We start from the raw sequence: 26,499 nt of genomic DNA on the forward strand, positions 1-26,499 counted from the left end.
ACCAGCCTGGCCAACATGGTGAAATCCCATCTCTACTAAAAATACAAAAATGAGCCAGACATGATGGCGCACGCCTGCAATTCCAGGTACTTGGGAGGCTGAGGCAGGAGAATCACTTGAACCCAGGAGGCAGAGGTTGCAGTAAGCCGAGATCACACCATCCCACTCCAACCTGGGTGACAGAGTGAGACTCAGTATCAAAATAACAAAAAACAAACAGAAAAACAAACCCAGGCGGGCTCAGTGGCTCACATCTGTAATCATAGCAGGAGGGAACCGAGAGCCCCATCCCCTCCCCCGGCCGCACGGGGCGTCGGTGCCCTCCGGAGCGCTACGCGCTCAGGCCCGGGCAGGGGAAGGGACGCGGCGCCTGGCGGGAGCGACACTTTCGGGGAGCAGGGGTCCCCTCTTAGGCAAGCTAGGTCCTTCCAGGACCCTACGGGCTGAAGGTCGATGGGACATCCTAGGTTCCCAAGGACACACTCCACCCGCTAGGAACACCTGGCCCCCTTAGGAAAAGCCCTTCTGCTCCTACCGGCATTAAAAGACACTCCAAGACTCTTCATAGTCCGTGAGACGCCAGAGTCACCTTTTGCCAAAGCAGTGCCCTGAGGGTGGCATTTCCTACCTTCCTAACGACCCCCGGGATTGCCCAGGGTTATGGCCTCTGTCCCTGGCACCGCCCGGCCTCGCCCTGGCCCCACCCCCATCCCCGCCGATTGGCCGAGCCAGGTCTCGGGGCGGGGCGTTTGCCTGGCCTTTCCAGGGCCCGGGAACCCCCAGGAAGAAGCTGCTGAGCCATGGGCGCCTACGCGCGGGCTTCGGGGGTCTGCGCTCGCCGCTGCCCGGACGCAGCGGGCCCCTGGACCTTCTCTCGCGCCCTTCGGCCACAACTCCTGCCTCTTTGCCTTTTCCTGTTGTTGTGGCTGGCGGCGCCCGGTGCCCGGGCCGGGGGATACGAGGTGAGCAGGGCCTCCGGGCGGAAACGTACAGGAGTCAGAGTGAAGCCCCAATACAGCCTAGAGGTGTGGGTGGGTCTGTCCTGTGGGTGTCTAGTGAATGGTTGATGATATGACAGTCTGGTCTGAGTGCGTGCTTTGTGTCATTGCGAGGTCTGGCTGTGCGCATCTGAGTATGGGACTGTGTCTGATTGTACCTGCCTCCGTGTCTCCGGGATGCTTGCCTGGACTTTGCCTGCACTTAACTGTGGGATTGGAGGGGCAGGAGGTGGCAGGAGGTGAGCAGTGTATGTGTAGGGGGAGGTGCTCTCTGAGAGCTGGGACTCTAGAGCCTGCCTGAAATTCCAGCCTAGGTCTTTCACTTTCTGACTGTGTGACATTGGGCAAGTCACCTATGCTCTGAGCCTCAGTGCCTTCATCTGAAAACTGGGGATAACATCACCCCGCCTCCCAGGGTGGCCATCTGCTGTTTGCAAATGCTGAACAAACATCAGCTACTTTCCTTTTATTTTTTTTTTTTCCTATTTTTTTTTTTTTTTGGAGACGAGGGTTTCACCATGTTGGCCAGGCTGGTCTCGAACTCCTGACCTCAGGTGATCCGCCCGCCTCGGCCTCCCAAAGTGCTGGGATTACAAGCGTGAGCCACCACTCCCGGCCCAGCTACTTCTATTATTTTCCCAGAGTGTGAATGAGAGTTGCCCTGTGGAGTTGTGCCAAGTGGGAGTTGGATCTGTGAGCTCAACTATGTATGTGTGTGTCCACCCTGGGAGCGCCTGGCCTCCTCTGCACATAGGCGAGATCAATCCTCTCTGAGTCACTCACCTCTAGATCAAAAGTTACTTTGCAGCCCCTGACCTTATTGACAGGGTGTGTGTGTTTGGGGTCTCTGTGCAGACATGCCCGACGGTGCAGCCGAACATGCTGAACGTGCATCTGGTGCCTCACACACATGATGACGTGGGCTGGCTCAAAACCGTGGACCAGTACTTTTATGGAAGTGAGTAGAGGATGGAGACTGGTCCCTGGGATCCCCATGACCCCTCGAATCCCTTCTGGGCCCTGGACATTAGGGTGGGGGCAGTGTCACCCTGATATCCAGGGCTTGGGCTCCTGTGTCAAGGAATAAAGCCCTTGGCTCTGCTGTGCCCCAAGAGCCTTATCCCTGTTATCCACAGTCAAGAATAACATCCAGCACGCCGGTGTGCAGTACATCCTAGACTCAGTCATCTCTGCCTTACTGGAGGATCCCACCCGTCGCTTCATTTACGTGGAGATTGCCTTCTTTTCCCGTTGGTGGCACCAGCAGACAAATGCCACACAGGAAGTCGTGCGAGACCTGGTGCGCCAGGGTGAGTCTGCCCCAAGGAAGTGAAAAGAGGAAGCCCAGCCCAGCTTCTGCTTCTGCATCATGCATGTCACTCCGCCTGCCTGGATTCGCCATTTGGAGACTCCTATGCATCCCACAAGGCCCCAGCTGTAGTGCATCCTCTGGGAAGCTTGCCATGCAGGGGGCCTCTTTCCCATATCTGGGAACTATGGCCTGGGAGCGACCCCTCTTCCTCCCGCCAGGCCTGAGTACACAGGCAGGCTTTCGCATTCCCAGTATCACCCACCCTGGTCCCACTCCTGGCTCTGACAACTGACCCTGACCTTGCCTGTCCTGGCACAGGGCGCCTGGAGTTTGCCAACGGTGGCTGGGTGATGAACGATGAGGCAGCCACCCACTACGGCGCCATCGTGGACCAGATGACACTTGGGCTGCGCTTTCTGGAGGACACATTTGGCAATGACGGGCGACCCCGTGTGGCCTGGCACATTGACCCCTTCGGCCACTCTCGGGAGCAGGCTTCGCTGTTTGCGCAGGTGCATGCGACTCACGAACTCTCTTGGGCCCACCCCTTCACTCACTCTGACTCCTCCCTCGCCCTCTCAAGCCCCGCCCTCTCCCTGCAGTCTCACAGGGATCAGGACCAGGCCTATTGAAGCCCTGCTTCTTGGGTAAGCCTTAAGTCCAGTGATTTTTTTTTTTTTTTTTTTTTTTTGAGACAGCGTCTCACTCTGTCGCCAGGCGCCAGGCTGGAGTGCAGTGGCACAATCTCGGCTCACTGCAACCTCCACCTCCCGGGTTCAAGCAATTCTCCTGCCTCAGCCTCCCGAGTAGCTGGGACTACAGGAGCACACCACCACGCCCAGCTAATTTTTGTATTTTCAGTAGGGCCGGGGTTTCACCGTGTTGGCCAGGATGGTCTCTATCTCTTGACCTCCTGATCCGCTCACCTCGGCCTCCCAAAGTGCTGGGATTACAGGCTTGAGCCACCACGCCCGGCTTTAAGTCCAGTGATTTAACAGCTCTGGCCTTAGCCGGCTATGTCCAGCCCCAGGCTGACCCAGCTCTGGCTGGCTCTGCCCCCTCCCCTAATCTGCCCTTCTTCGTGTTCTGGCCCCACCCATTAGCTAGGATCTTGGCTCCTCCCTAAACCGGGTGGTAGGTGGATGTCTAGCCTGCTTTAAAAACAGCTTCATTACCTGTGCTCAGACTCCATCCATCCTCAGGCTGTGGAAGGGGGAACCTCACTCTTGGAGTCAGGCCTGCTCTGAGCTTGACAGCGCTGGGGAGGTGAACCTGGGTTCCGATGTTGGACCCACCCTCTCCCTGCTAGCCCAGGGTGGTGAGTTCTGAAACTTCCCCAAGCTTGGAAATAAGCTGGAGGCCTCTCTGTTTCAGCCCTGTGTGTTTTCTTGTTGTTTGTGTTTAGGTTTTTTTCTTTTTCTTTTTTTTTTGAGACAGGGTCTTGCTCTGTCATCCAGGCCGGAGTACAGTGGCACAATCCTAGCTCACTACAGCCTCAATCTCCCAGGTTTACACCATCCTCCCATTTCAGCCTCCCTAGTAGATGAGACTACAAGAGCGCACCACCACTCCTGGCTAATTTTTAAATTTTTTGTAGAGACAGTCTTGCTATGTTGTGCAGGCTGGTCTCAAAAACTCCTGGGCTTAAGTGATCCTCCTGCCTTGGCCTCCCAGAAGGCTGGAATCACAAACAAGAGGCACCACACCAGCCAAGCACTGCTTTTTTAAATTTTCTTTTGAGATGGAGTCTCACTCTGTTGCCCAGGCTGGAGTGCGGTGGCGCCATCTCTGCTCACTGCAACCTCCACTTCCCAGGTTCAAGCAATTCTCCTGCCTCAGCCTCCATAGTAGCTAGGACTACAAGTGCCCAATACCACACCCAGCTAACTTTTTGTATTTTTAGTAGAGACAGAGTTTGACCATGTTGGCCAGGCTGGACTGGAACTCCTGACTTCATGATCTGCCCGCTTCGACCTCCCAAAGTGCTGGGATTACAGGCATGAGACACTGTGCCTGGCCCCTAGTGCTGCTTTTTAACCTGTGCTCTGACTCGCCCCTCCCAAGCAGAAGGGAGTTTGGTGCTGGGGGTGGTGGGCACTAATTCACACTGCCTTTTCCTGCCCCATCCCCAGATGGGCTTTGATGGCTTCTTCTTCGGGCGCCTTGATTATCAAGATAAGTGGGTGCGGATGCAGAAGCTGGAGATGGAGCAGGTGTGGAGGGGCAGTGCCAGCCTGAAGCCCCCAACCGCAGACCTCTTCACTGGTGAGGGGGCTTGGTGAGGGCAGGGCCAGCCATGGGGCCACACACTCAGAAGGGGCTTGATGTCATGCTCTGCTGCCACTGTCCTGGAACTTCTATAGTCTGGGAACAAAGGCCCTGCATTTCCTTTTGCACTGGGATGCAAATTCTAAAGCCCATCCTGGGTGGGACATGGCAGGCTTTGAAATGAGGGCAAGTGTGGGTGCTGAGCCACCCCTTGAACCTGGTGTGGCCCGCAGGCGTGCTTCCCAATGGTTACAACCCACCAAGGAATCTGTGCTGGGATGTGCTGTGTGTCGACCCGCCGGTGGTGGAGGACCCCCAAAGTCCGGAGTATAACGTCAAGGAGCTGGTCGATTACTTCCTAAATGTGGCCACTGCCCAGGTAACCCTGGTGTGCAGAACCTTCATGTCCAGTGTATACAATGCACCGAGGCCTTTCCGTGGGACAGGCATTCCCTAACACCTTCTCTTTATTTTTAATTTTTTTTGAGACAGAGTCTCACTCTGTCACCCAGGCTGGAGTGCAGTGGTGGGATCTCAGCTCACTGCAACCTCTGCCTCCTGGATTCAAGCAAACACATCCAGCTCTTTGTATTTTTTTTTAAGAGACGGGGTCTCGCTATGTTGCCCAGACTGGAGTGCAGTGGCTATTCACAGGCGCAATCTTACTACTGACCAGCACAGGAGTTTTGACCAGTTCTATTTCCGACCTGGGCTGGTTCAACCCTTCTTAGGCAACCTGGTGGTTCCCTGCTCCTGGGAGGGCACCATATTGATGGGTGTTCACACTGATTTTTGTATTTTTAGTAGAGACAGGGTCTCACCATATTGGCCAGTCTGATCTTGAACTCCTGACCTCAAGTGATCCGCCTGCCTTGGCCTCCCAAAGTGCTGGGAGGATACAGGTGTGAGCCACTGTGCCTCTTTATTTTTAATTAATTATTATTTTTTTGAGACAGAGTCTTGCTCTGTCACCCAGGCTGGAGAGCACTGGCATTATCTCGGCTTATTGCAACCTCCTCCATCCCCCCGAGTTCAAGCTATTCTCCCACCTCAGCCTCCTGAGTAGCTAGAACTTCAGGCATGCACCACCACGCCCAGCTAATTTTTTTTATTTTTAGTAGAGACAGGGTTTCACCATGTTGCCCAGGCTGGTCTCAAACGTCTGAGCTCAAGTGATCCACCCGCCTCAGCCTCCCAAACTGCTGGGATTACAAGCATGAGCCACAGAACCCGGCCTCTATTTTTAACATTTGATTGATTGATTGATTGATTGAGACACAGTCTCACTCTGTCTCCCAGGCTGGAATGCAGAAGTGTGATTTTGGCTCACTGTAACCTCCACCTCCCGGGTTCAAGCAATTATCCTGCCTCAGCCTCCTGAGTAGCTGGGATTACAGGCGCCCGCCACCATGCCCTGCTAATTTTTGTAGTTTTAGTAGAGACAGGTTTTCGCCCTGTTGGCCATGCTCCTGACCTCAGGTGATCCACCCACCTTGGCCTCCCAAAGTGTTGGGATTATAAGCGTGGGCCATGGTGCCTGGCTATTTTTAACATTTTTATAATTTAAAACATTATTTTTTCATGGAGACAAGGTCTCACCATGTGGCCCAGGCTGGTCTCAAACTCCTGAGCTCAAGTGATCCTCCTGCCTTGGCCTCCCAAAGTGCTAGGATTATAGCTGTGAGCTACCATGCCTGATGTAACACATTCTCCTTAAAAAAAATATTTTTTTCCTTTCTCTAAAAATTGATGGCCAGGCACGGTGGCTGACACCTATAATCCCAGCACTTTGGGAGGCCAAGGTGAGTGGATTACCTGAAGTCAGGAGTTCGAGACCATCCTGGCCAACATGATGAGACCCCGTCTCTACTAAAAATACAAAATTAGTCAGGTGTGGTGGCACGCTCCTGTAATCCCAGCTACTCGGGAGGCTTAGGCAGGACAGTTGCTTGAACCCAGAAGGCGGAGGTTGCAGTGAGACAAGATTGTGCCTTTGCACTCCAGCCTGGGCAACAGAGTGAAACTTGGTCTCAAAAAAATATATTGTTTTAGATTTAAAAAAATATTTTTTTCTTGAGATGGAGTTTCATTTATGTTGCCCAGGCTGGAGTGCAAAGGCACAATCTTGGCTCACTGCAACCTCCGCCTTCTGGGTTCAAGCAACTCTCCTGCCTCAGCCTCCCGAGTAGCTGGGATTACAGGAGCGTGCCACCACACCCGACTAATTTTGTATTTTTAGTAGAGACGGGGTCTCATCATGTTGGTTAGGCTGGTCTCCAACTCCTAACCTCAGGTGATCCGCCTGCCTCGGCCTCCCAAAGTGCATGAGCCACTGTGCCCGGCCTACAAATTTTTTTTTCTTGGGACAGGGTCTTACTACATGGCCCAGGTTTGTCTTGAACTCCTGGAATCAAGTGATCCTCCTGCCTCAGCCCCCTAAGTAGCTGGGATTCCAGGTGTGAACCCCTGTAATCATGTTCTCATGTCCTTTGGAGGAAGATGTTATTCTCTTCACCATTACTACGTCCCCATCCTGGATTTGTGTGCATTCCACATTAGAAGAGATAGCATAGACCAGGCAAGAGATAGCATGGCATGGTGCCTGGATGCCCTCCTCTATGTAGTGGGTCCAAAAGAACTGCTCAACAACTGGTGGCTACTTTGATCTGTGTCCCCATCCTCCTGTGTTGCCACACCCCTACCCATGCCTGTATGTGCACCCAATCCTTGACCCCATATACACCAAGACACAGCTACACACAGGAATGGCCCAGGATCCTCTGGCCTCAGGACTCCCCTCTGGCCTGCAGAGCCGGTATTACCTCACCAACCACATTGTGATGACCATGGGCTCCGACTTCCAATATGAGAACGCCAACATGTGGTTCAAGAACCTGGACAAGCTCATCCGGCTGGTAAATGCTCAGGTCAGTGTGCCTACCCTGTGCTACCCTTGTGCACGTGTGCGCTTGCATCTGGGGGCCTTGGTCATGTGCGTAGCTCTGAGTGCTGTCTTTGATTTCTGTTGTTATATTGCGGTCATTCTATAACAAATGACCACACACTTAGCAGCTCAAAACAACGAAATACATTGTCTAATTTCCTGGCTTTTTCCAACATCTAGAGGCTGCCCACATTCAAAGTCTCTTCTTGGCTCCATCTTCAAAGCCAGCCACATAGCATCTCTCTGACCCTGTTTCTGTAATCCCATCCGTTTCTCTCATTCTCACCTCTTCTGCCTCCCCTTCCACATTTATTTATTTATTTTTGAGACAGAGTCTCACATTGTTGCCCAGGCTGGAGTGCAATGGCGCAATCTTGGCTTACTGCAACCTCTGCCTCTTGGGTTCAAGCAATTCTCCTGCCTCAGCCTTCCAAGTAGTTGGGATTACAGGCGCCTGCCACCACACCTGGCTGATTTTTTTTTTTTTTTTTAAGTAGAGACGGGGTTTCTCTATGTTGGCCGGGCTGATCTTGAACTCCTGACCTTGTGATCTGTCTGCCTCGGCCCCCCAAAGTGCTGGGATTACAGGCGTGAGCCACCACACCCGGCCCACATTTGTTTTTACTTTATTTTTACTTTTGGACAGAGAGTCTTGCTCTGTCACCAGGCTGGAGTACAGTGGTGCAATCTTGGTTCAGTGCAACCTGTCTCCCAGGTTCACGTGATTCTCCTGCCTTAGCCTCCTGAGAAGCTGGGATTACAGGCATCCACCACCACACTCAGATAAGTTTTTGTATTTATAGTAGAGATGAGGTTTCACCATGTTGGCCAGGCTGGTCTCGAACTCCGGATGTCAAGTGATCCACCCGCCTCAGCCTCCCAAAGTGCTGGGATTACAGGTGTGAGCCACTGTGCTCAGCCCACTTTTTTCTTCTTTTTTTTTTTGAGACGAGGTCTCACTCTGCTGCCCAGGCTGGAGTACAGTGGCATGAATATAGATCACTGCAGCCTTGAACTCCTGGGCTCAAGCGATCCTCCCACCTCAGACTCCCAAATAGCTGGGAATACAGGTGAGCACTACTGCATCCAGTATTTTTTTTTTTTTTTTTTTTTTTTTTTTGTGGAGATGGGGGTCTCACTGTGTTCCCCAGGCTGGCCTTGAACTCCTGGCCTAAAGCAGTCCTCCTGCCACAGCCTCCCAAGTGGTCCTCTTCCACTTTTTTTTTTTTGAGATGGAGTTTTGCTCTTGTTGCCCAGGCTGGAGTGTAATGATGTGATCTCGGCTTACTATAACCTCTGCCTCCTGGATTCAAGTGATTCTCCTGCCTCAGCCTCCCGAGCAGCTGGGATTACAGGCAACTGCCACTATGTCTGGCTAATTTTGTACTTTTAGTAGAGACAGGTTTCTCCATTTTGGTCAGGCTGGTCTCGAACTCCTGACCTCAGGTGATCCACCCCCCTCGGCCTCCCTAAGTGTTGGGATTACAGGCATGAGCCACCATGCCTGGCCTCTTCCATTTTTAAGGACCTTTTGCCAGATAATCCAGGATAATTTCCCTACTTTAAGTTTAGCTGATGAACAACTTTAATTCCATCTGCAACCTTAATTCCCTTTTGCCATGCAATCTAACATAGTAATAGATTCTGGGGATTAGGACATGGATACCTTTGGGCAGTTATCATTTTACCCAACACAGCTGTGTTAGTGTTTCGCGCTAAGTGGGCTGTGGCTGTGGCTGTGTGCACAGTGACTCTCAGCAGCACAGTAACTTGTCTCTCCTCTGCCATCTCAGACACCCCTTCCCATCAATCTTGTCCACACTACCGTGCAATCTCTGTCCCTACCTTCCACTCGCTTCTTGCACTGCTGTTTCACCAAAACAGCTCTTTTATGTCATGTGTTTTTATTTCTTTTTTCTTTTTGAGACGGAGTCTCGCTCTGTTGTCAGGTTGGAGTGCAGTGGCATGATCTCAGCTCACTGTAACCTCTGCTTCCTGGGTGCAAGTGATTCTCCTGCCTCAGCCTCTGGAGTAGCTAAGACTACAGGTGTGCACCACCACGCCCACTAATTTTTGCATTTTTAGTAGAGACGGGGTTTCATCTTGTTGGCCAGGATGGTCTTGATCTCTTGACCTGGTGATTCACCTGCCTTGGCCTCCCAAAGTGCTGGGATTACAGGCATGAGCCACCGTGCCTGGCCCATTTTTTAAAAAACTTATTTATTTATTTATTTTAGACAGAGTCTTGCTCTGTCACTCAGGCTGGGGTGCAGTGGTGCGATCTTGGCTTACTGCAACCTCAGCCTCCTGGATTCCAGCAATTCTTGTGCTTCAGCCTCCCAAGTAGCTAGGACTACAGGCAGGCACCACTATGCCCAGCTAACTTTTGTATATTTAGTAGAGACAGGGTTTCATGATGTTGGCCAGGCCAGTCTCAAACTCCTGTCCTCCAGGCTGGTCTCAAAGTCCTGTCCTCAAGTGATCTGCCCGCCTCGGCCTCACAAAGTGCTGGGACCGTAATCCGAGGTGGGCAGATCACTTGAGAACAGGTTTTTTTTTTTTTTTTTTTTTGAGACAGAGTGTTGCTCTGTTGCCCAGGCTGGAGTGCAATGGCGTGCTTCGACTCACCAAAACCTCTGCCTCCCGGGTTCAAGCAATTCTCCTGCCTCAGCTTCCCAAGTAGCTGGGATTACAGGTGTGCACCACCACGCCTAGCTAATTATTGTATTTTTAAGTAGAGACCGGGTTTCACCATGTTAGTCAGGCTGGTCTCGAACCCCTGACCTCGTGATCTGCCCGCCTCAGCCTCCCAAAGTGCTGGGATTACAGGCATGAGCCACCACGCCTGGCTAGGACAGAAGTTTAAGACCAATCTGGCCAACATGGCAAAACCTTGTCTCTACTAAAAATACAAAAAATTAGCTGGGCGTGGCAGCACTCGTCTGTAATCCTAGCTACTCGGGAGACTGAGACAGGAGAATCGCTGGAACCTGGGAGGTGGAGGTTGCAGTGAGCTGAGATTAAGCCAGTGCATTCCAGCCCAGGTGACAGAGTGAGACTCAGTCTCAAAAAAATAAATAAATAAAAAAGTTTATTAAGCATCTACTGTGTACACTGGGAACACAGCACGTGCAAACAAACATCGTTTTCTTTACATAGGTCATCTTGTTCCTCTACCTTGCTTAGTTGAAAATGCACCTCCATTCATTAAAAAATTGTTTTCTGGTAACAGTCTGACGGGGCTGCAAAATGATTATTCCTGCCCTATAATGTCACACTTAGTTTTTCCACAAAAGTTTTTAATAATAAAGTTGCAATTATTGTAAAAGTTTAGTAAAACTTCAGATTTATTCTTGCATCTCTGAAATCCTTTTTAAAAAGGCTAGTGGTCATGTTTGACTTCGGCCAAAATTTCTTTTCACACCTGACCTCTGGCTTGCATGCCAAATGTGTATTTAGCAAATCTGAACCTACGGGATGCATGAATGTGCACACGGTGGAAATGTGGGCCCCCGGGAAGGTGCAGACTCCCGAGGGCTCACTTCGTCGCCTCCCCCAGCAGCAAGCAAAAGGAAGCAGTGTCCATGTTCTCTACTCCACCCCCGCTTGTTACCTCTGGGAGCTGAACAAGGCGAACCTCACCTGGTATTTGGGGAAACTGGGGAGCTTGGGGGGGTTGGCATGCCCCATGGGTCATGACCCTGCCCTCAATGCCCCTGCTGCTGTAGGTCAGTGAAACATGACGACTTCTTCCCTTACGCGGATGGCCCCCACCAGTTCTGGACCGGCTACTTTTCCAGTCGGCCAGCCCTCAAACGCTACGAGCGCCTCAGCTACAACTTCTTGCAGGTGGGTGGGAGCCAGGCTAGAGGGGGCATGCAGCCCTGAGGCCCGACAGGCTGGGTTCTCCAACATACCCCTCTGCCTCCAGGTGTGCAACCAGCTGGAGGCGCTGGTGGGCCCGGCGGCCAACGTGGGACCCTATGGCTCAGGAGACAGTGCACCCCTCAGTACGTGTCGGGCCCAAGAGGGGAAGGAGTTGGGGCTGAAGCTGGAAACCACCCCTAGGTTGCCCCCCTCGAGCTCCTTCTTAAAGCCTCTAAGAACCCTGCCCGCCAGCACCAGACCTTTTGCTTCCCCTTGGGGTCTGAGCCGAGTCCCGCAGTACCCCGCCGAACTCATTGTCTATCAGCAGATGAGGCGATGGCTGTGCTCCAGCATCATGACGCCGTCAGCGGCACCTCCCGCCAGCACGTGGCCGACGACTACGCGCGCCAGCTTGCTGCAGGCTGGGGGCCCTGCGAGGTGCGCGGGGCGAAACTTGGGAGACGAGGGGGCGGAGACAGGAAGGGGCTGGGCCAGGGCCTGGGAAAGAAGGGACAGAGACAGGTATGAGGCGTGGGTGAGAGCCGTGGGGCGCGGCCACAAGGGCTCGTGGGGGCGGAGTTTGTGGAGGCGGGGACAGAGACAGGAACGAGACGGGGCCTTGGAGGGGAAAAGGAGGCGGGGCGTGGGCAAGAAGAGGCGGAGACAGATATGGGGCGTGGTCAAGGGCAGCAGGGTTGGGCTAGAAGGGCTTGTGGGGTGGGTCTTGAGGGAGGCGGGACAGAGACCGGAACGGGGCGGGGCCTGGGAGAGGAGGGGAGGAGTCAGGCCAGGAGTCCAGAACCCACCGGTCCCTTTGCGCTCTGCCGCAGGTTCTCCTGAGCAACGCGCTGGCAAGGCTCAGAGGCTTCAAGGAACACTTCGCGTTCTGCCGACAGCTAAACATCAGCATCTGCCCGCTCAGCCAGACGGCGGCTCGAGTGAGCCGGGACGGGCGGGGTGGGCATCGGGCAGATGGGCTGTAGAAGGGTGGTTGAAAAATTTGTTTGGAAAAAAAAAAAGAAAAATTTGTTTGGAGGACTGGAGTAAGATTATGGGGACTGTGGTGAAGCTGGGTCAGGACAGAGACCAACGCACCTCGAGGGGGCTTGGCCTGAAGGGCCGTGACCGCACCAGGACCACCCAGGGGTGTTTCTATGCGAAGTGGATGGGTTTGGAGAAGGCCTGCTGTGACCCATGCCCTCTCTGACCCTCCCTCCCCAGTTCCTGGTCACCATTTATAACCCCCTGGGGCGGAAGGTGAATTGGATGGTACGGCTGCCGGTCAGCGAAGGCGTTTTCGTTGTGAAGGACCCCAATGGCAGGACTGTGCCCAGCGATGTGAGCTCAGTCAACGAATAGTCCCCCACTTGAACCCTTCCCTCAATGAGCATTTCCCCATCTCCCCCATGGAGACTGCCTGCCTCCATGAATACCTCCCACCCATCAATATCTCTTCCCCTCTCTTTCCGTCTCTTCTATCTTCTTCCTCTGCCCCTTAATATCAGTCCCCGCTTGGGAACATCTGCCTCCTGTGAGGGGCCCCTCATTTTAATACCTAGATCCCCCAGGAAAATTTATTGCTGTTTATGGACATCTCCTTCATTCCAGAACACGTCCTCCCCCGAACCTCTTCACCAAGAACCTGCCTCAAAGGTTTCTTCCCCTACTTCCTCCTTCACTTCCCTGACTCTATAGTCTCTCCACCCTCCCAGTGGAGATTTTCCACTTCGTGAATATTCTCTGCAATTATTTCTTTGGAATCTGACTGTCCCTCCCACCACACACACCCCGATTTCTTTTCCCCACCTCAGAATTCTTTGCCTTCCTTGAGTTTGTTGCCTCCATGCATGTATGGCTTTCCATGGGTAGGTACTCTTGACTCAGTTTCCCTCCTCTTCTATCCAAGATGGTGATATTTCCCAGCTCAGACAGACAGGCGCGCCCTCCAGAGCTGCTGTTCTCAGCCTCGCTGCCTGCCCTGGGCTTCAGCACCTATTCAGTAGCCCAGGTGCCTAGCTGGAAGCCCCAGGCCCACGCACCCCAGCCCATCCTCAGGAGATCCTGGTCCCATCCTTTAACCATCGAAAATGAGGTAAGACCCCATTTCGATCTCTTTTCCTGCTCCTTTGACAAATTTGAAGTGTCGTGGTGAGCTGTATGGACTCTGGGTCAGCAGGTCCCTAGGTTCATGATCTCCCGTCACCACTCCCCTCATTGTGTGTCCTTGTGCAAGTGACCTTTGTCTGAGCCTCAGTGTCCTTTCCTGGGACAATTATGAGGACCCAGTGTGATCCTGGGTGACACTTGACAGATATGTCAGAACTGGTGGTAGGCGGTGGTTTGCAATTTTGGCGGGGACGTGTCAGGGAAGGTGTTCCTGATGAAGGGGACATTTAAGAATTGACCTGAGGGAGGGAGCCATGTGGTTATTTGGGGGAAGAGAGATCCAGGTGGGCAGAGAATAACAGGCACAAAAGCCCTCAGGCAGGAGAGTGTGCAGAATTCCAGGAGCCACAAGGAATGCAGTGTGGCTGAAGCAGGGTGAACAGGTGACAGGTCAGACCTTGAGGGCCATGAGGACCCAAAGGAAGACTTCGGCTTTTGCCAGGTGTTGTTGTTCATGTCTCTAATCCTAGATCTTTGGGAGGCCTAGGGGGAAGGATTACTTGAGCCCAGGAGTTTGATATCAGCTTGGGCAACATAGCTAGACCTCATCTCTATGAAAAATAAAAACATTAGCCAGGCGTCTTGGCATTTACCTATAGTCCCAGCTATTTGGGAGGACCAGATAGGAGGTTTGTTTGAGCTGGGGAGTTTGAAGTTGCAGTGAGCTATGATTGTGCCACTGTACTCCAGCCTGGCAACAGAGCAAAATCCTGTCTGAAAATAATAATAATAAAATAGGCCAGGTGTGGTGGCTCATACCTGTATTTCTAGCACCACAGGAGGCCGAGGTGGGTGGACCTACTGAGCTCAGGAGATTGAGACCATCCTGGGCAACATGTTGGAACCCCATCTTTACAAAAAATACAAAAAATTAGCTGGGCATGTCGGTACATGTCTGTAATCCCAGCTACCTGGGGGCTGAGGCAGGAGGATCGCTTAAGCCCAGGAGGCAGAGGTTGCAGTAAACCAAGCTTGTCTCTCTGTTCCAGCCAGGGTGACAAAGTGAGACCCTGTCTCAAAAAATAACATCATAACATAACATAACATAACATAACATAACATAACATAACATAACAAGTTCTGGCCGGGTGTGGTGGCTCACGAGGTCAGGAGTTCAAGCACTTTGGGAGGCCAAGATGGGCAGATCACAAGGTCAGGAGTTCAAGACCAGCCTGGTGAACATAGTGAAACCCCACCTCTACTAAAAATACAAAAAAATTTGCCAGGCATGATGGCGGGCATCTGTAATCCCAACTACTCGGGAGGCTGAGACAGGAGAATTGCCTGAAACCGGGAGGTGGAGGTTGCAGTAAGTTGAGATCACGTACTGCACTCCAGCCCAGGCAACAGTGCTAGACTCTCTCAAAAAAAAAAAAAAAAAAAAAAAAAAAAAGTTCTGCAGTAGCACTGTTCATGTTAGGAAGAAGACATCTGGAGCCAGGCGCAGTGGCTCACTCTATAATCGCAGCACTATGAGAGGCTGAGGTGGGTGGATCACGAGGTCAGGAGTTTGAGACCAGCCTGGCCAACATGGTGAAACCTTGTCTCTATTAAAAATATAAATATTAGGCCGGGTGCGGTGGCTCACGCCTGTAATCCCAGCACTTTGGGAGGCCGAGGCAGGTGGATCACGAGGTCAAGAGATCGAGACTATCCTGGTCAACATGGTGAAACCCCGTCTCTACTAATACAAAAAAAAATTAGCTGGGCATGGTGGCGCGTGCCTGTAATCCCAGCTACTCAGGAGGCTGAGGCAGGAGAATTGCCTGAACCCAGGAGGCAGAGGTTGCGGTGAGCCGAGATCGCATCATTGCACTCCAGCCTGGGTAACAAGAGCAAAACTCCATCTCAAAAAAAAAACACAAAAATTAGCTGGGTGCGATGGCAGGCACCTGTAATCCTAGCTACTTGGGAGGCTGAAGCAGGAGAATCACTTGAACCCAGGAGGCGGGGGTTGCAGTGAGCCAAGATCGCGTCACTGTACTCCAGCCTGGGCAACAGAGCAAGACTCCATCTCAAAAAAAAAGGAAGAAAACATCTTTTTAATATTTTTATTAAAATAAAAGAAAAGAAGTTAAAACATTCCCACAGGCCACTAAAAGTCTTGTGAGTTCTGGCATTGTGGTTTGCACGTCAAATGCCCAAGTTGGCCCTGATCTGCAGCATAGGAGGGCTTTGATGGGACTTAGGTGTCACAGGTGTTCTCTGGCTGTTGTGGGGAAGACATTGTAGGCAGCCATTGTGGAAGTACAGGGACCTGGAAGGGGTTGACTGCACTAGACCTGGAAGGCCATGGAGGTGGTGAGAAGTGGTGAGATTGAAAATAAGGTTAGGCTGGGCACTGTGGCTGACGCCTGTAAACTCAGTACTTTGGGAGGCTGAGGCAGGCAGGTCACCTGAGGTCAGGAGTTCAAGACCAGCCTGGCCAAGATGGTGAAATCCTATCTCTACTAAAAATACAAAAATTACCCCAGCGTGGGGGCGGCTGCCTATAATCCCAGCTACTAGGGAGGCTGAGGCACGAGAATTGCTTGAACCTGGGAGGTGGAGGTTGCAGTGAGCTGAGATCATGCCACTGCACTCCAGTCTGGGTAATAGGATGAGACTCAGTCTCAAAACAACAACAACAACAAAAACAAATCCGGCCGGTCATGGTGGCTTACCCCTGTAATCCTAGGCTAAGGCACGAGAATTGCTGGAACCCGGGAGGTGGAGGTTGCAGTGAGCCTAGATCGTACCACTGCACTCCAGCCTGGATGACAGAGTGAGGCTCAGTCTCAAAAAAAAAAAAAACCACACACATACACATGCACACACACACACACATGCGTACACAGACACAGACACAAAAACCCATCTGTGGATCCTTTTCTGCCCAGTACATCCAGGCAACGTTTGATCCTGACACGGGGCTGTTGATGGAGATTATGAACAAGAATCAGCAACTTCGGCTACCTGTTCGCCAGACCTTCTTCTGGTAAGAGAAGATCACCAGGCCTGAGGGTGGGGTGGCGGGTGGTGGTGCTTGGCATGGCACTATGGCCCTTTACCTGACTCTCACCTGCCCTGGCTCCAGGTACAATGCCAGTATAGGTGACAATGAAAGTGTCCAGGCCTCAGGTGCCTACATCTTCAGACCCAACCAACAGGAACCACTGCCTGTGAGCCGCTGGGCTCAGATCCGCCTAGTGAAGGTCTGGGACTAGGAATAAGGAGTGGGCACTTGGGAATAGGGGGATTATGAAGCCCAAGAGGGTGGTGGCATGTGTGAAATGAGGGTGGGGGAGGATTTACATCTCCTTCAGATCAGTGGGCTAAGTAAGACCCACAGATCAGTAGGGGGAATATTTGAGGGTCCTGCCATAGAGTTGATATTCATGGCTGGTTATGTGAGAGTCTCCCCTTATACAAAGGCTTTCACATCTGCTGTGGACATTTACATGTTTAGTTTTGGAAATTGAGGGTGGGGCATTCCTACTTGGCCCATGAATCAGGAGAGCCAAATATCACTGCTTGCAAGAATTCACCAGTCTGTTGGAAGAGGAGCTTATATCTGGAGTGGGTATTTGAGAGTCCACCTTTGGATCGATTGGGTTTGAGCGAGTCTCACTTAGAGTGAATGCCTGTGGGTGCATCTAGCTGGGAACAGTGGTTTCCCAGGACTTTCATTGATGTTCGACTTTCTTTTTTTTTTTTTTTTTTAGACAGAGTCTTGCTTCGTTGCCAGGCGCCAGGCTGGAGTGCAATGGCACAATCTTGGCTCACTGCAAGCTCTGCCTCCTGGGATCCCGCAATTCTCCTACCTCAGCCTCACAAGTAGCTGGGACTACAGCTAAACTACAAAACAAAATGAGCTGGGTGTGCGCACCACCACACACAGCTAATTTTTTTTGTAGTTTAGTAGAGACAGGGTTTCATCATGTTGGCCAGGATAGTCTCAATCTCTTGACCTCGTGATCCACCTGCCTTGGCCTCCCAAAGTGCTGGGATTACAGGCATGAGCCACTGTGCCTGGCCTGATGTTTGACTTTCATAGATGGCACAACTCACATTTGTCCACCTTCAAAAGCCTCACATTTCATGTGAGTCCCTTTGAGATGAATGTCTGCATATCTGCGTCACTCACTGTATTAGGATATAGTTTTGCCTGTTGTAACAGAGTTACCTAAATTAACTGTGGCTAGAACAAGATAGAAGCTTCTTTTCTTTGGCCGGGTGTGGTGGCTGACTCCTGTAATTCCAGCACTTGTGGGAGGCCGAGGTGGGCAGATCACAAGTTCGGGAATTCAAGACCAGTCTGACCAACATGGTCAAACCCCCTCTCTACTAAAAATACAAAAATTAGCTGTGCATGGTGGCACGTGCCTGTAATCCCAGCTACTCTGGTGGCTAAGGCAGGAGAATTGCTTGAACCAGACCTGAAAGGCGGAGGTTGCAGTGAGCTGAGAGTGCACCACTGCACTCCAGCCTGGCTACAGAGTGAGACTCTGTCTCAAATTAAAAAAAAAAAAAAAAAAGAAGATTCTTTCTTGCCAGGCATGGTGGCTCGCACCTGTAATCCCAGCTCTTAGGGAGACAGAGGTAGGAGGATAGCTTGAGCCCAGGAGTCTGAGACCTGCCTGGGCAATATAGTGAGTCCCCATTCTCCACAAGAAGGAAAAAAAGATTTTTTCCTTCTTTTTTTTTTTTTAATTTTTTTCCTTCTAATGAAAAGTCTGGCTGTTAGTCCAGGGAAGGTGGGTGGTTCCATAATCACCCAGTACTCCCTCTTCTATCTCGTTGCTCTGCCTTCCCCAATATTCAGTTTCTACCTCATGGTCCAAGATGTCTGCTAAAGCTCGAGGCACCACATCTGTGTTTGACCCAGTAGCAGAGGGCAAGGGGCAAGGAACATTGTTGACACCACTTGGATAACTTTCCATGGGGCAAACTGTGGTCACTCAGCTACTGATAGCCTCAGGGAAGACTGGACGATATAGTCTTTATCCCAGGTACCCAGGTAGCCATGTGCCAAGCTAGAATAGTATGCTAAGCAGAAGAGATGGGGCCATGGTGAACAGCAGGCATTTATGCCAGGCTCAAGAACGATGTGGCAAGCCAGGTGCAGTGGCTCATGCCTGTAATCATGACTGGTTGTATGAGAGTCTCCTTACCTTGGGAGACTGAGTCAGGAGGATTGCTTGAGCTCAGGAGTTCAAGACAAGGTGGGAACGTTTGCTGATCAGGTGCCTACATAGTGACGCCCTGTCTCTAAAAAAAGAAAGAAAAAAAGGCCAGCCAGGCACCCGGTGGCTCATGCCTGTAATCCCAGCACTTTGGGAGGTGGAGGCAGGTGGATCACCTGAGGTCAGGAGTTCAAGACCAGCCTGGCCAACATGGCAAAACCCCATCTCTACTAAAAATACAAAAATTAACCAGGCGTGGTGGCGGGTGCCTGTAATCCCAGCTACTCAGGAGGCGGAGGCAGGAGAATCGCTTAAACCCAGGAGGCAGATATTGCAATGAGCCAAGATTGTGTCACTGCACTCTGTCTTGGGCGACAAGAGTGAAACTCCATCCCCCTTCCCCCCCAAAAAAGAATTATGTGGCAGTGACTGAAAGTTGACCTTGACCTTGATGTAGGCCTTTATGGGGTTTATGGCCAGGGTGGAGAGACATTTGTAGGACTCACCTCTGCTCAGGCACAGGCTGACACCCACCTCACCCCTGCATGCCCGCAGACAGCCTTGGTGCAGGAGGTGCACCAGAAGTTCTCAGCCTGGTGTTCCCAGGTAATTCGCCTGTATTCCGGACAGCAGCACGTGGAACTGGAGTGGTCGGTGGGGCCAATACCTGTGGGGTGAGTGGCACAGGCTGGAAGTGGGGCGTGGGAGCAAAGGCAGAGTGGGGTTTATGCAGGGCTCACAACCTTGCCATCTTATTGAGTACAGCGACACCTGGGGGAAGGAGGTCATCAGCCGTTTTGACACACCACTGGAGACAAAGGGACGCTTCTACACGGATAGCAATGGCCGGGAGATCCTAGAGAGGAGGTAGGGGTGACTGAGAACACTGAGGGGGTGGTCTGTGGTGTGTTGGGGCCCAGGGGTGGTGGGGGAGTTTGCTGATTATATGAGTGTTGGGAGACAGAGGACGAAGGGAGAGTGAAGAGTAGAGGAGCCAGACCCCAAACTGACCAGCTCACCCCCACCCCAGGCGAGATTATCGACCCACCTGGAAACTGAACCAGACGGAGCCCATGGCAGGAAACTACTATCCTGTCAACACCCGGATTTATATAACGGTACCCCTCCCCCACCCTGCACTGCCCCACCTCGATGGAAAGGGAATCACCCCTCACCTGTAGCATCTCAAGGCCGCCTGGGGTTGGGGCTGACTGCCCTCCACTCTCACCCTTCAACCCCCAGGATGGGAACATGCAGCTGACTGTGCTGACTGATCGCTCCCAGGGGGGCAGCAGCCTGAGAGATGGCTCACTGGAGCTCATGGTGAGTGGGTCAGAGCCCCATCCAAGCCAGGGTCCTCCCACCCTGGCGCCCTGCTCGTTCTTGAAGGCTGTTTCTGGCCCAGTTATCTGCTTTCGGTCCCCACTAAGCTGAGGATTCCATTTCTTTATTTTTGTTTTGAGACGGAGTCTCACTCTGTTGCCCTGTTGCCCAGGCTGGAGTGTATTGGCATGAGCTTGGCTCACTGCAACCTCTGCCTCCCGGGTTCAAGTGATTCTTGTGTCTCAGCCTCCTGAGTAGCTGGGATTACAGGCACCTGCCACCACACCTGGCTAATTTTAGCATCTTTAGTAGAGATGGGGTTTTGCCATGTTGGCCAGGCTGGTCTCGAACTCCTGACCTCAGGTGATCCACCCACCTCGACCTCCTAAAGTGCTGGGATTACAGGCGTGACCACTGCACCCGGTGGAGGACTCCATTTCTATGTGCAACTTTTCCTCTTCACTTCTCTCCATTCCCTACCCAGGACCCCTCCAGGCTCTGGGGTGCCATATCCAGGCCTCCCTGTTAGGCACTCACATCCCTCCGGCCTGGTTCCCGTGCCTACTTGGATTCTGCCTCTGCTGGGATCGCCCTACCAGACCCTCACCTTCATCTTCATCCGTTCCTCCCACCCTTTAATTTTTCTTGACGTTCTCGCACGCCCCTACCCAGTTTCTGGCCCAAGGACACCCATAGACCCACGGCTCTCACCCCTTCCTGGCCACTCTCCCCCCAGGTGCACCGAAGGCTGCTGAAGGACGATGGACGTGGAGTATCGGAGCCACTGATGGAGAACGGGTCGGGGTCATGGGTGCGAGGGCGCCACCTGGTGCTGCTGGACACTGCCCAGGCTGCGGCCGCCGGGCACCGGCTCTTGGCAGAGCAGGAGGTCCTGGCCCCGCAGGTGGTGCTGGCCGCGGGTGGCGGCGCCCCCTACAATCTCGGTGCTGCTCCGCGCACGCAGGTGAGGGGCAAGTGGGTGGGCAGAGAGGACCAGAATGAAGTCTTCCAGGGAGCTGGGTTTGGGTGCGGGTTTTCCTAGGCTCACTGGGGACTCAATTGGCCATTAATTAGCCCCAAACCCTCCGGCCAGCCCCATCCCTTGGGCAGTCCCCGCTCAGTGCAGGCCCAGTCCCAACCCACCTGGACTGTGTAGAGGTACAGCCCTAGTTCATGCCCCTAAACCACCTCTTCACCTCCGGCCCTGCCCATCTCACTTTAGCCCCGCCCTCTCACCGCCCCCAGGCTCTGTCCCGTCTCACTCCGCCCCTCGGCTTCAGCTCCGCCCTAACGCCCAAAGTCTCAGGTCAGATCAGTTCTGCCTTGTCGGGACTCGAACCCGAACCCAGCTTGGGGCCGACCAATCCCCTCATTGGCTCAGCCCTCCCCGTCACGGCCCTGGCCGCTCCTCTTGGCTGAACCCCGCCCCTTCCCGGCGAAACCCCGCCCTTACAACCCATTGCTGCCTCCTGAACCTGGCTCCGCTCCGCCCTTCTCCATACAGCCCCGCCCCTCTCTAACTTGGCCCCGCCCTCTCTCCCCACAGTTCTCTGGGCTGCGCAGCGAGCTGCCGCCCTCGGTGCACCTGCTCACACTGGCCAGTTGGGGCCCTGAGATGCTGCTGCTGCGCTTGGAGCACCAGTTTGCTGTGGGAGAGGATTCCGGACGTAACCTGAGCGCCCCCGTAACCTTGAACTTGAGGGTGAGAAGGGCAGAATTGAGAAGGAGATCTGAGAGAGGCAAGAAACAGGGAGAGAAGGGAAACCTGGCTTTGCCCCAGCTCATCTGTGCCCATCCCCGCCTGCAGGACCTGTTCTCCACCTTCACCATCACCCGCCTGCAGGAGACCACGCTGGTGGCCAACCAGCTCCGGGAGGCAGCCTCCAGGCTCAAGTGGACAACAAACACGGGTGGGGCCCTGGTCAGGGGTAAGGAAGGGGTGGGGTCCTGCCTGGGGCCTGCAGGTAGGGGCAATGTGTGAGGCATGAGATTGTTGGCCAGGACCCAAAAAAGTCCTGCGCGTATCGGGCGGAGTCCAGATCCAGGTTAGGGGCTTAAAGGATCTGAAATGGATGTCACAAACCAGGAATGGGTCTTGAGGTTTGTGGGTGGAGTTAAATCCCAAGAACAAGAAGAAAATCTCCATCTGTGTCTAGTTCTGGGAGGGTGTCCATCACCCCTGGGGTCAGATTGAGGGTATGAGGACAGTGGCCAGGCATTGGACCTGGGGGTGGACCTCAGGGCTGGGGAAGCAGTTTAAGAGTCTGGGAATGAGGCCCTGGAGACAGATTCGGAGATGTGCAGCTGTGTCCAGGCCCAGGGGAGGAAGCACAGTGGGGTGAGTCAGAGGAAGTCTGCACCACCTCACTCCTCCTTCCCCCTGCACCTCTCCAGGTCCCGCACCCCACCAAACTCCCTACCAGCTAGATCCGGCCAACATCACACTGCAGCCCATGGAAATCCGCACTTTCCTGGCCTCAGTTCAATGGAAGGAGGTGGATGGTTAGGTCTTCTGCGATGGGCTCTCCAAGCCTAAGCCCCCTGCTCCGAGGGCAGAGCAGACTCTCACTTTCCTCTTGGGGCTACTGCCATTAAAATGCCACTGCTAAGACTCAGGTCGCTCTGTGACTGGGTGTGGGGATTTTTTGTTTGTTGTTTGCTTGTTGGAGGGGGACAGAATTTATGAGCCAGAGCCAGGTGTGGTGGCTTGCTTCTGTAATCCTAGCAACTCTGGAGGCTGAAGCAGGAGGATTGCTTGAGCCCAGGAGTTCTAGACTATCATGGGCCACAAAAATGAGGCCCTGTCTCTACAAAAAATTAAAAAAAAAAAAAATAGCTGGATGTGGTGACAGGTACCTGTATTCCCAACTACTTGAGAAAATTGCTTGAGCCCAGGAGGACAAGGCTGCAGTAAGTGATAGCACTGCGGCATTCCAGCCTGAGCCAGATCTTACCAGTTTATTTGTTTGTTTGGGACCGAGTCTCACTCTGTTGCCCACGCTGGGTTGCAGTGTCACGATCTTGGCTCACTGCAACCTCCACCTCCCAGGTTCAAGCAATTCTCCTGCCTCAGCCTCCCAAGTAGCTGGGACTACAGGTGCCTGCCACCACGCCCAGCTCATTTTTGTCTTTTTAGTAGAGACGGGGTTTCACCATGTTGGCCATGCTGGTCCCAAACTTCTGACCTCAAGTGATCTGCCGCCCTGGACTTCCAAAGTGCTAGGATTGTAGGTGTGAGCCACTGTGCCTGGCCTAGATCCTATCTCTTGGAAAAAAAAAAATTAAAAATTAGAAAATCATCCAGGTAAGATGACGTGCACTTGTAATTCCCAGCTATTCGGAAGGCTGAAGTGGGAGGATTACTTGAGCCCAGGAGTTTGAGGCTGCAGTGAACTATGATGGCTCCACTGCACTCCAGCCTGGGGGACAAAGCAAGACCCTGTCTTGCTTAAAAAAAAAAAAAAAAAAAGTTTTCAAATTTCTAGGGTCCAATTTGCAAGCACCAACTGCAGATATTTCTTAAGTCCCCTCCAGTGACAAGGACTGGGCCAGGGTGGACAGGGATGCCCAGGGAGGGTGATACCATGTTGGCCTCCTAATGTTTCCTTTGAGAACCCCTCCAATGGGTCAGTTGGCATGGGTCAGTTGGCATGGGCCACCTAGGGATTCCAGGGTGGGGTGGCAGGGGATACGCTGCTGTGGTCCCACTTGAGGCATGGTCACCAGATGTATTTTTTTTTCCCCAAGTTTTCTTCTTGATGGAGGGCTGGGCCAGCTTATGAGGCCTGGAAAGAGCTCCCTGCACCCGTCTACCAAATTGGACCTGTTTTTGGAGTTATCACCTCCACCAAAAATATTTGTAAGTCCCCATCCTATGGTAGTGACTGGCCTGGACTAGGTAAGAAGGACTGTGGAGTGCTCTCCAGGCTCAGCCCTGGTCCCACATGGGTTCCTGTTTTAACATGTGACCCCCTCAAATTTTTCGTTTTTTTTTTTTTTTTGAGATGGAGTCTTGCTCTGTCACCCGGGCTGGAGTTCCCTAGCACAATCTTGGCTCACTGCAACCTCTACCTCCTGGGTTCAAGTGATTCTCCTGCCTCAGCCTTTTGAGTAGCTGGGATTACAGGCACTGCCACCACACCTGGCTAATTTATGGGGTTTCACCATGTTGGCCAGGCTGGTCTTGAACTCCTGACTTCCTGATTCACCCGCCTTGGTCTCTCAAAGTGCTGGGATTACAGGCGTGAGCCACCACACCTGGCCAAGTTTTTCTTTTTCTTTTTTTAATCTTCAGCAACAAGATGGAGTGCCTGGCCAAATTTTCAAGGGCATATCCAGGAACTAGGCCTCACATGTGACTGAAACTAGGCCTGGGGTGCTCTGCCCTAGGGTTCCTAGCTGGTCTAGGCTGTTTCCTTATTCCCACCCCATCCTCAAGGACTTATGAATATTTCCTGGAGACACCTCCCACAATCAGAGGCCTCTGCAGGAAGGCAGCCCACCTGCGGTCCCTCTGCTGGCCTCCTTCTTTGGCTGTGACCAGTCCTTACCACTGGCTGGGACATAGAAACCTTTGCACACAGAGCCTCCTACAAAGGAGCCCCCATGGGGCTGTGGGCAAACTCAGGCCACCCTCTCCAGACCTCCCTGGTTGGCCAGGTCCAATCCCTCTTCCTGAAAGGAGACTTAGAAAAATTTTGGGAGGCTGAGCGTGATGGTTCACACCTGTAATCCCAGCACCTTGGGAGGCCGAGGCAGGCGGATCATGAGGTCAGGAGTTCAAGACCAGCCTGGCCAACATGGTGAAACCCCATCTGTACTAAAAATACAAAAATCAGCTGGGCGTGGTCCTGGCGTGTTCTGCCCACTGCCAGATTAGGCCTAGTAGTTGGTTGAGCCCTGAAAACACTTCTAAGGCCCCCTACACAGCTGGGGGCAGTCCTAGCTGGCCCTAGAGGCTGGAGGAAGTTAAGTACTCCTGTGATCCTTTGTGGGCCCAGTTACATTTGTCTGTTGAACAAGTTTCCAAGACCTCCTGCAGGCTGGCTACGGATACCTGAGAAGGCTTCCTGGCTTGGCTGTGCAAGGGTCCTTTTTGAAGAATACACTTGGACAAGTTTTTTTTTTATTAGAAACGGTAGCCAGGCATGGTGGCTCACGCCTGTAATCCCAGAACTTTGGGAGGCCGAGGCAGGTGGATCACTTGAGGTCAGGAGTTCAAGTCAAGCATGGCCAACACGGTGAAACCCATCTCTACAAAAAAAAAAAAAAAAAAAAAAATCCAGTCCAATTATCATGTTAAAAATAATTTTAAAAAGCTTCTGGTTCTGGCCTGGTGAAAGCTCGTTCGGCAACATGAAACTGCTCACCCACAATCTGCTGAGTTCCCATGTGTCGGGGGTGGGCCCCGTGGCTTCCCCTTGCACCTCCAGGCCAGCGAGGTCAGCATTTGCCCCGTGGAGTTCAACCCCCAATTCGTGGCACTTACGATACCCAAGGCGGAGTGGGCGGCGTTCCTGGAGGCGACCGATAACTTGCGCCTGATTCAGGTGCCCAACGGTCTGGTTGAGGGGTATGAGGAGAATGAAGAGTTTCTGAGGACCATGCACCACCTGCTGCCAGAGGTGGAAGGAATGGAGGGCACCCTGCGGTGCCCGGAGTCTGCTATGTTCCCCATCATCCGCGGGATCCCCAACATGCCGCTGAGTGAAGAGGAAACCAAGAACTGATTGTGCCAGGAGCCAGTTTTTCTTGTAGTGATCGTGTGTATTTTTGTTGATGTATACCGTTTCTGAATTCTGCCATGTGTATCCCCAACCCTTGACCCAATGACACAGCAAACACAGTGTTCTTGAGCTCAATAGTATACATTTTTTTCTTTTCTTTTTTTATTTTTTGAGATGGAGTTTCACTCTTGTTGCCCAGGCTGGAGTGCAATGGCGGGATCTCAGCTCACCACAACCTCCAACTCCCAGGTTCAAGCGATTCTCCTGCCTGAGCCTCCAGAGTAGCTGGGATTACAGCCATGTGCCACCACACCCGGCTAATTTTTTGAATTTTTACTAAAGACAGGGGTTCTCCATCTTGGTCAGGCTGATCTCGAATTGCCAACCTCAGGTGATCTGCCCCCCTTGGCCTCCCAAAGTGCTGGGATTACAGGCATGAGCCATGGCACTCGGCTGTATTTTGTTTTTCTAATTAAAGATTCAAAACCAAAAAAAAAAAAAAAAAAAGCAGGGCATGGTGGCGGGCACCTGTAATTCCAGCTACTCAGGATGTTGAGGCAGGAGAATCGCTTGAACCTGGGAGGCAGAGGTTGCAGTGAGCCAAGATCGCACCACTGCACTCCAGCCTGGGCAACAGAGTGAGACTCCGTCTCAAAAATAAATAAATAAATAAATAAATAAATAAATGGTAACAACTTATTTATTTACTGTCTTTTGAGATGGGGTCTTG

At 52.6% G+C, this 26,499-nt stretch overlaps 1 protein-coding gene and 1 pseudogene across 4 annotated transcripts; both read left to right on the forward strand.

Moving 5' to 3' along the window:
• The first annotated feature begins 758 nt into the window (after positions 1-758).
• On the forward strand, positions 759-22,654 carry MAN2B1 (mannosidase alpha class 2B member 1). 4 transcript variants are annotated; one of them, XM_064381801.1, is made up of 24 exons: positions 759-962; positions 1,854-1,956; positions 2,135-2,308; positions 2,629-2,822; positions 4,443-4,575; positions 4,812-4,957; positions 7,389-7,505; positions 11,085-11,167; positions 11,251-11,371; positions 11,454-11,532; positions 11,718-11,827; positions 12,220-12,327; positions 12,611-12,727; positions 13,296-13,481; positions 16,435-16,532; positions 16,632-16,749; positions 19,276-19,394; positions 19,486-19,587; positions 19,751-19,838; positions 19,963-20,043; positions 20,780-21,007; positions 21,590-21,745; positions 21,851-21,953; positions 22,438-22,654. In XM_064381801.1, the coding sequence occupies exons 1-24, from the start codon at positions 801-803 to the stop codon at positions 22,548-22,550; spliced, it is 3,039 nt and encodes a 1,012-aa protein (XP_064237871.1). In that variant the 5' UTR covers positions 759-800; the 3' UTR covers positions 22,551-22,654. The 4 variants fall into 4 exon arrangements, with proteins under 4 accessions (XP_064237871.1, XP_064237867.1, XP_064237869.1 ...); XM_064381797.1 differs by having other exon boundaries at positions 801-962; positions 11,082-11,167; positions 21,851-21,971; XM_064381799.1 differs by having other exon boundaries at positions 801-962; positions 11,082-11,167.
• An 80-nt stretch (positions 22,655-22,734) lies between these two features.
• LOC135276791 (multifunctional methyltransferase subunit TRM112-like protein) lies at positions 22,735-25,904 on the forward strand (annotated as a pseudogene).
• Positions 25,905-26,499: the final 595 nt, after the last annotated feature.

Source organism: Aotus nancymaae, unplaced genomic scaffold (assembly GCF_030222135.1).
Source record: "Aotus nancymaae isolate 86718 unplaced genomic scaffold, 86718_ANA_hifiasm-v0.15.2.pri h1tg000028l, whole genome shotgun sequence".
Lineage (NCBI taxonomy): Eukaryota > Metazoa > Chordata > Mammalia > Primates > Aotidae > Aotus > Aotus nancymaae.